The following is a 7447-nucleotide window of genomic DNA, read 5'->3' as shown; positions in this document are numbered from 1 at the left end:
GGCTGGCCAGAATGGGAGGAGAAAAATCTTCTCCCTTGGTTGGATGCCCATCGGGAGCTGTCGTGGAAAGCTCTCTCCGACGCATACTATGAAGAATATCAGGTGCATCGAAGCGTTGAATCTTTACGAGGGAAAAAGTACCATATTCTGCGAAAGCAGAGTCGCACTGGCGCCAAATCTTCCCAGAATCGAGGCAAACCAAAGCGAGCAAGCGCTGTGCGACGCTCTGTGGTTGATAGCGCTTCACAGTCGGGTCTTCCAGCGAAGACCCCTGCCCAAAGGAACATCGACAAATGTTTTCAAACAATTCTAGCGGCCGACCCTAACCAGCCTGACGACAGCAAAAACCCAACTCAAACGAACCCTATTTCAGGTACGAAACACTTAATCTTCTCATATTACATGCTGACCCTTTGTCACAGAATACGTGACGCCAGCACCGCTTCCGTACCGGCCTAAAAGAACACGGTCATCCTGGAGGTGGGACTATGTGCATCGTGTCTGTGCCGCCAGGAAGCTGAGATACCGGCGAACAGAGCATGCACTTTAGCAGCATTTCATCGGCTGGAGCGCTACATTGCGATGTCGAAGGAACAGTGGCCAACTATCTTGATAAACTAGTCCTGGTACATGTTACTATAATAAAGGCTGTGATCAGCAATGAAGCCTCAGCATGAGAAATATAAGCGTGGTTGCATATCATTCCATGTATTCCGTATAGAAATGAGCAATTGCCCTTCTTCGGAATGACAACAATAGTGAGGAAGTCCCAAAGTCAAAAGGTAAGGATTCGAGCATGATGGTGGTGCCCTTGGAACAGGCCCGCCTACACATTTTCATCTTTGTCATGCAAAACCAGGAGGATTTCATCGGAGTGTTATGTGGCCCGGGAAGTACTGCGGACATCGTATAAGGATCATGATACTATGAGTGTTCCCGTAGGGAGACAGGACATGGTAACAAGAGGGCTCTGGGAAAATGAACATATCTGGAATTCTTATTGGCTCAAGGTAATACGTCTGCCTGGATTTGATTGGATCGATGGTCGAAAGCAGAGTAATCTTTAGAGTGAAGCGTACGATTTGTTTTGACCCACACCCAAGTCAGGAGGAAATTAGTTTGAAACATACCGTTGAATCACGAGCGCAGCTGTCGATCATGAGCGGAACCGCAAATCATTTTGACAGCTTAGTTTGGATGAACCATGGAAACGCTCGCTCGGTGAGAGAATGCGATTGTCATGAAGGATTCAAGCCCGGGCTTCTTCCCCACTTGCTCTTTAGGTTGCTCGTGATTAAGCCCTACAGCCTAAAGGCAAGTCCAAAGAATTGACGCAGAATCACGACAGTCTCGGTCTGTTTATGTATGGGATATTGGAAAAGACCAATACTTTACTAGAAAGATTCTTCATCGCCAGAGTCTTGATCAAGCTGCGCAGGGTGATTGAAATAAAGCTTAGGGGCCGCAGGAGGGCCGGCCCACAACGTCGACTCATGCCCAGGAGCCAACCGGTCTCTCGGCTTTTAGTGCAAAAACCGGAGATATTGTTACATAAGCTCATGTGGTCTGTTCATGATTGGCATAGTTTCTACAAGCTATCCGCTAGAGATATGGGACTGGCTGATGAGGGGGTTGTGTCGGATTCAGAGAGAGTACAATCTCTACCGGAAGGTCTATGCAAGACAGAAAGACATAGCTTCTAGAACGTTCTACAGACCCGATAGACAAGGAGCAACGTGCCACTGGACAGGAGAATCACTCTCCTGTGACAGGAACCAGGAAAGCATAACCACGGATCGGGATTTAGCCTACCATTCTGTTGCCAGAATTCCGCGTGATATTCCAAATACCTCACCTGCCTGGACCGTACCTCGACCGTACCTTCTACGTAACAAAGTCCTTTTCCATCGGACACTGACAGCCGTCAAGTTTGGGCTTCTGGATCGTGTCTGGACCTTTGCAAATCCTTCATTTCTTCTCCGGACCATAAATAGAACCTCCTTGATCTACTGTCCCGTGGGTCGTCGCTGGGATCTGCATCGCACCCTGTACAGTAATATTCGAAATCAGATTTACCTCTATTCTCTCTCTTACTCTCTCCCAGCGCCCCACCAGAAACCAACTATACCAGATTAGGCAGTCTTTCCGCCCGCCTCGCAACTACTGAAGTACCTTCGATGAGTCATAATATATTACGGAAAATTGCCACCGAGGACAGCGAGCAACAAACCCCGATTCACTTTTAACAAAAAAAAATTGAAAAATCTCATCACAGCCTGGATTGGTGGAATATGAATCAAAATCAATTCAATCCAATCATTCTGTCGCCTGAAGAGTTCAGGGAACGCGTTCATCGTCCAGCAAAAAGAGGAAAGACCAGCTGCCAACCGTGTCGGGGACGCAAGGTGAAATGTGATGGAACACAACCATGTGCAACATGCCAGAAGAGAGGTCATACGGACCTATGCTCCTATGGTGCTTCACTTCGTGAGTGGAGACCAGCAGAACAAAGTTACGAAACCACTAGAGAGGGAAGGACGACTCCATTCTTGGGGGATGACTCGATCCCTGCCTTCGTGGAATCTGAAAATCTTGAAAATAAAGATCAGTCAAATGGGGGTAGCTCTGTGAATGAATGCTTCCTACCTATGCTCGGACTCAGATCTGCAGTGGCTTCTCCATACCCTTTCATGCCTCCATTGTCATCCAATCCCTGGGAAGAATTGACTAATGACCGGGATAGTGTAAAGTAAGTTCGCAGGTTTCGATTCTATGTCTAGGATGTGTTAGGGATAAACAAATAGAGAAGCACGGTGGCAGATACTGATCTTTATTCGCTAGATTCTTCCAATGCTATCGACAACAGGCGCATCCATACATGCCGGACGTTCTTGGAATTGATGAGTTCGAGCGCGAGCTGTGTACTTTTCTTGAGGAGCCAACGAGAGACATGCAAAGTGGTTTCAGGACGGGAAAGCCCTTTGATTGGCTTGGTCTCCTATTCGCGATTTTGGCCTTTGGTGTGCAGGTCTCCGATCTTAGCTACAAGGAGCGCATCCGGCTCTCGCAAGCTTTCAGTAAGCCCCACAGGATCCGGATGAATGGTTTCCGTCCTACCATTGCTCACCCGTGAATAGCCGAGTATTCATTTCAATTTCTTCGCCAGGCCAATTTCCTACTTAAGCCAACAAGAACTTGTGTCCAAACATTCTTGATACTTGGAAACGTATTACGGAATGATTGCAAACCAGAAGCGGCTTGGATATTACTAGGAACAACCGTAAGGTTGGCCCAGAGTATTGGACTCCATAGAGAAAATTGTGACGAGCACACGACGCCCCCTTCTCATAACATGAAACGGAATCTCTGGTAGGCGCCGGAAAATCCCAGACGGGATGTTACCTCTTACACCTTTCCCAGGTTATCCGTTATATGGCAAGATACCATCCTTTCACTATGTTTCGACCGACCACCTGCTACCCTCCCAGCTCTACTGGTTGCACCGGAAGATAAGGTTTTATCCTACAAAGAAGCGATGTATCACCTCAACTATTGTGCTAGCCATGGTCTCTCACTGTCGAAGACACAGGAATTCCCACAGATTGCTAGAAATATCGAAGAGATAGAAAAGATATTTGCTAGGTCCTGCCCCGAGCTGCAAGACACAAATCGTTGTTCTAGTATTCAAGAGCACTGCCACTATTATGCACTTAGATTACATGTCTCATTTGCGATATCTTGGCTCTGTCGTCCGGCACTCTCATCACGCACACGGTCTTGGCCGGATACCGAAGTTCGGGATTCGCTTGCTAAAAAGTGTAAGCAGAATCTCAAAGAAAGTCTGCGTGCTTTCATAAAACTTCAATCTTTGAGTGTATACGCTTCGAGGTCTTGGGGGTTTTTCCATAATGGCATTAGTTCAGCTCTTTTGTTGGCTCTTATGGATGATACAAATCATGACCCCGAAGTGCGGAGGTTACAAGGTAGTCTGATCAATGTCCTTTCGACCGGTATCCCTGGAAAAGGCGGAGATTCCGAATCCAGCAACCTTGTCTTATCTAGGATGCATATAAGGGCGCTCAGCACTCTTAAAAGCCTCTATGGGCGACGGAGTACCCCTAGCAAGGAGAACGAACCAAATGAGGGCAGCACATCGAGGCCGAAGGTATCGCACAATGTTCGACAGAAGAACGCAGATATGGGCTACATTCATCCTCTTCCCAGCCCTCTCCCCACAACCTCAGAGTGAGTCTTCCCTGACGTGTAATACTCTTGCTTTATTAATTCTACTTCTATCCTCGCGCATTTTTAAGTCATTTACTTATAAGTACCGCCTGCAGAGATACTGCCGACAACAATACTATAGTATCAGACAATATTTTTACCGGCCTGCTTGACGAAATGTCTCCATTTGATCTTTATGATTCCATACTCTGGAGTAGGTAGTATCTGGCTCGCCCGATATTCCATGCAGTCTTTTACTTACCATGGGTCGTTGCCAGATTCCCCGCCCCTACCGGAAGACTTTGAGGAAGCTTTTTGTGTTTTACCAGAGCTTTGACGGTTTACACTCGGTCTTCAAATCTTCGACAATCCAAATTTGTTCCGTTGCTCCTCACTCGTATTATAAATCTACCTCATGAATCGCTCTAAGGAGGCTACATATTAAAAAGTACTCTGTTTCCCTGATCTCCAACATGATTAACACCCTAAGCAGAGTAGATATTATAATTCAGACTACAAATACGGAGTCATCATTTGCTTTTCGTTTCTCCCGTTTTACTAACTTTATCTTTGTTCTTTCTTTCTTTTTTCTTCTTTTGGTAAAATGATCTAACACCCTTCCTTCTATCATTTTCTTCATAAGGAAACAATGGACTAATGAAACACATTTGATATGAGACTTTCACTACCTAGTGTAGCTGAGAAAGACTAACCTGAATACGGTAACCGAGCAATTCCGAGCTTGTTCGGAAGCCTAGTTTGGTTAGACTTTCCTGGGCAGGGACTGAAACGGCTAATCCTCCGTTTATTTTTTATTTTTCATATATTTTTTTTTGGGTAAAATGATCTAACAACCTCCATCACTTTCCTCAAAAAGAAAGATGAACTAATCAAACACATTTGATATGAGACTTTCACTACCTATTACTGTTCAGTGTAGTGGATGAAGACTAACCTGAATATGGTAACCGAGAAATTCCGAGCTTGTTCGGAATTCTGGTTTTGTTACTCTCCGAGGCGAGGACTGAATCGCCAATCCTCCGCTTTTGGATTGAATTAATACAACATATAAACTATTCTCTCCCCTCTTGTTTTCGGGCTTTTATTTTCTGGCCTCTTTCAAAACGAACGAAGCGAAACGATACGGACATCTCGAATCACTTCCCGTGAAGGCCTGCATGAAACTGCCAATTTACCCTGATATCTAGATCCAGGTCAGCATATGTACGTGACCTGGAATTTTTCAGGAATACACATTAAATGATGGAGCAAGACCTCGGGAATTCAAGGAGGATTGCGGAGGAGTCCGCGGATCCGACCAGCCAACAACAACACGAAGACAATACGATATATCCTCATTTCAAGGGCGACGAGAACGGAATCGGTTCCATTGATGTCAATCAAGAAAACGAGACAGGACCCGAAAGTGATGGTCTCACCAGACAATCAACCCCTACAACCGTCCTAGCCCGAACTCTCTTCTTCATCTGCATGAGAGAATCAGGACGAGACCCCGGCCCCCCTCCCGACGGCGGCTTCAAGGCCTGGTCCCAAGTCGCGCTGGCCCATCTTGTCATGTGCAACACATGGGGGTACATCAACAGCTTTGGCGTCTTTCAGACGTACTATACCGAAACCCTGCACCGCCCGCCCTCGGATATCTCCTGGATCGGTAGCGTCCAGACCTTTCTGCTCTTTTTCATCGGAACCTTTTCTGGAAGAGCGACCGATGCTGGGCTTTTCAAGCTCACTTGGGTGATTGGCGCAACGGCTGAAGTTGTTAGTATCTTTTTGACTTCACTCTGCACCCAATACTGGCAGTTGTTCCTCACGCAGGGAGTCCTCCAAGGCATCGGATGCGGTCTCATGTTCTGTCCCACCATGTCTCTGGTACCAACATACTTCACCAAACGACGAGCCCTCGCCATGGGGATTGTAGCGACTGGTTCGGCTACAGGAGGACTGGTCCTCCCTGGAATCGTGAACGCTCTTCTACCACGGGTAGGATTTGCCTGGACGATGCGCACTCTCGGGTTCATCACCCTGGGTTCTCTTCTTCCGAGCCTGCTTTTCCTCCAACAGCGGCTTCCGCCGCGAAAGAGTGGTCCGATCGTCGAATGGGTGGCGTTCAAGGAGGCGCCCTATTCGCTCTTTGCCATCGGCATGTTCTTCGTCTTCTTGGGTCTGTATATTGGTTTCTTCTACATCGGGAGTTATGCGACAAATACTCTTCACGCGTCGGAGTCAACTTCCATAAACCTGGTCATGGTCATGAATGCCGTCGGCATTGTCTCTCGTATTATCCCCTGCTTTTGTGTGGACATGTGGACGGGCCCGATGAATCTGCTTGTCCCGTTCAGCCTTCTCAGTGCAATTATCGCCTATGCCTGGGCCGGAGTCGACAGCGTCGGGGGACTGTACGCATTCTCGGTAGTTTATGGTGCTGTCACGGCCGCAGTGCAAGGCATCTTCTCCGTCACGCTGACCACACTGACAGCCGACCTCAAAAAGACCGGCGTCAGGTATGGGATGGTTCTGAGCATTCTCAGCATTGATGTCTTGACAGGGAACCCGATTGCAGGGGCATTGATACAGATAGATGACGGTGAATATCTATACATGCAGATGTTCATGGGTAGCTCCATGCTAGTGGGGACCTTAGCTCTGGCTGGCGCAAGAATTGCCAAGTCGGGCGTCGCATGGGTTCGAACATAACCATGGTTTCGGTATATATTTTTGATTGAGCATACACCAGAGAAGAGTCTTCATAGAGCGAGTTTATAATCTCAGTGCGTTGAAATGTACGACTGGACTAGCTAAATTGCTGGGTTCAACCATTCGATTGAACGAGATTGCTTAAGTCTGGACCCCCAGTATCAAGTACTCCTCCACCCATTTATAGTGATAAGACACATTTACCGACGGCTCAGTGGTGTCCACAATCGTTAATAATGATGAAAGGTTCACCGCTACCCTAGCTGACACTTGCGCATGAATTCTGAATGTGATATGCCTGAGGCGTAAATGCTGATATCACAACACGTGATTTTGAGTTGATCTGGGGGATGTGAAAGACCAGGATTATTACCATAATATATTATGACTCATCGAAGGTACATCAGTAGTTGCAAGGCGGGCGGAAAGACTGCCTAATATGGTATAGTGGGTTTCTGGGTGGGGCGCTGGGAGAGAGTAAGAGAGAGTATAGAGGTAAATCTGATTT

General features: G+C 47.1%; 3 protein-coding genes across 3 annotated transcripts; all 3 read left to right on the top strand.

Annotated features, from left to right (window-relative positions):
- Positions 1 to 10: 10 nt before the first annotated feature.
- PENARI_c146G00329 (uncharacterized protein) lies at positions 11 to 548 on the top strand. The gene is made up of 2 exons (XM_022638010.1): positions 11 to 373; positions 423 to 548. Exon 1 carries the CDS (start codon positions 44 to 46, stop codon positions 311 to 313), a length of 270 nt encoding a protein of 89 aa, XP_022482132.1. The 5' UTR covers positions 11 to 43; the 3' UTR covers positions 314 to 373; positions 423 to 548.
- A 2142-nt stretch (positions 549 to 2690) lies between these two features.
- On the top strand, positions 2691 to 3133 carry PENARI_c146G06135 (uncharacterized protein; the record flags this gene model as incomplete). The annotated part of the gene is made up of 2 exons (XM_022638011.1): positions 2691 to 2749; positions 2842 to 3133. 2 exons carry the CDS (start codon positions 2691 to 2693, stop codon positions 3131 to 3133), a joined length of 351 nt encoding a protein of 116 aa, XP_022482134.1.
- A 2354-nt stretch (positions 3134 to 5487) lies between these two features.
- Positions 5488 to 6939, top strand: PENARI_c146G08378 (uncharacterized protein; the record flags this gene model as incomplete). Its single annotated transcript, XM_022638012.1, has 1 exon — positions 5488 to 6939. The coding sequence occupies one exon, from the start codon at positions 5488 to 5490 to the stop codon at positions 6937 to 6939; it is 1452 nt and encodes a 483-aa protein (XP_022482133.1).
- Between the last annotated feature and the right edge of the window lie 508 nt (positions 6940 to 7447).

The sequence above is a fragment of the Penicillium arizonense genome, assembly GCF_001773325.1.
Source record: "Penicillium arizonense strain CBS 141311 chromosome Unknown PENARI_contig146, whole genome shotgun sequence".
Lineage (NCBI taxonomy): Eukaryota > Fungi > Ascomycota > Eurotiomycetes > Eurotiales > Aspergillaceae > Penicillium > Penicillium arizonense.
This window is presented reverse-complemented; position numbering and strand designations above follow the sequence as displayed.

Bases quoted from the DNA above. Each gene is read 5' to 3' on its own strand.
- PENARI_c146G00329 (XM_022638010.1), top strand. From the start codon at position 44: ATGCCCATCGGGAGCTGTCGTGGAAAGCTCTCTCCGACGCATACTATG.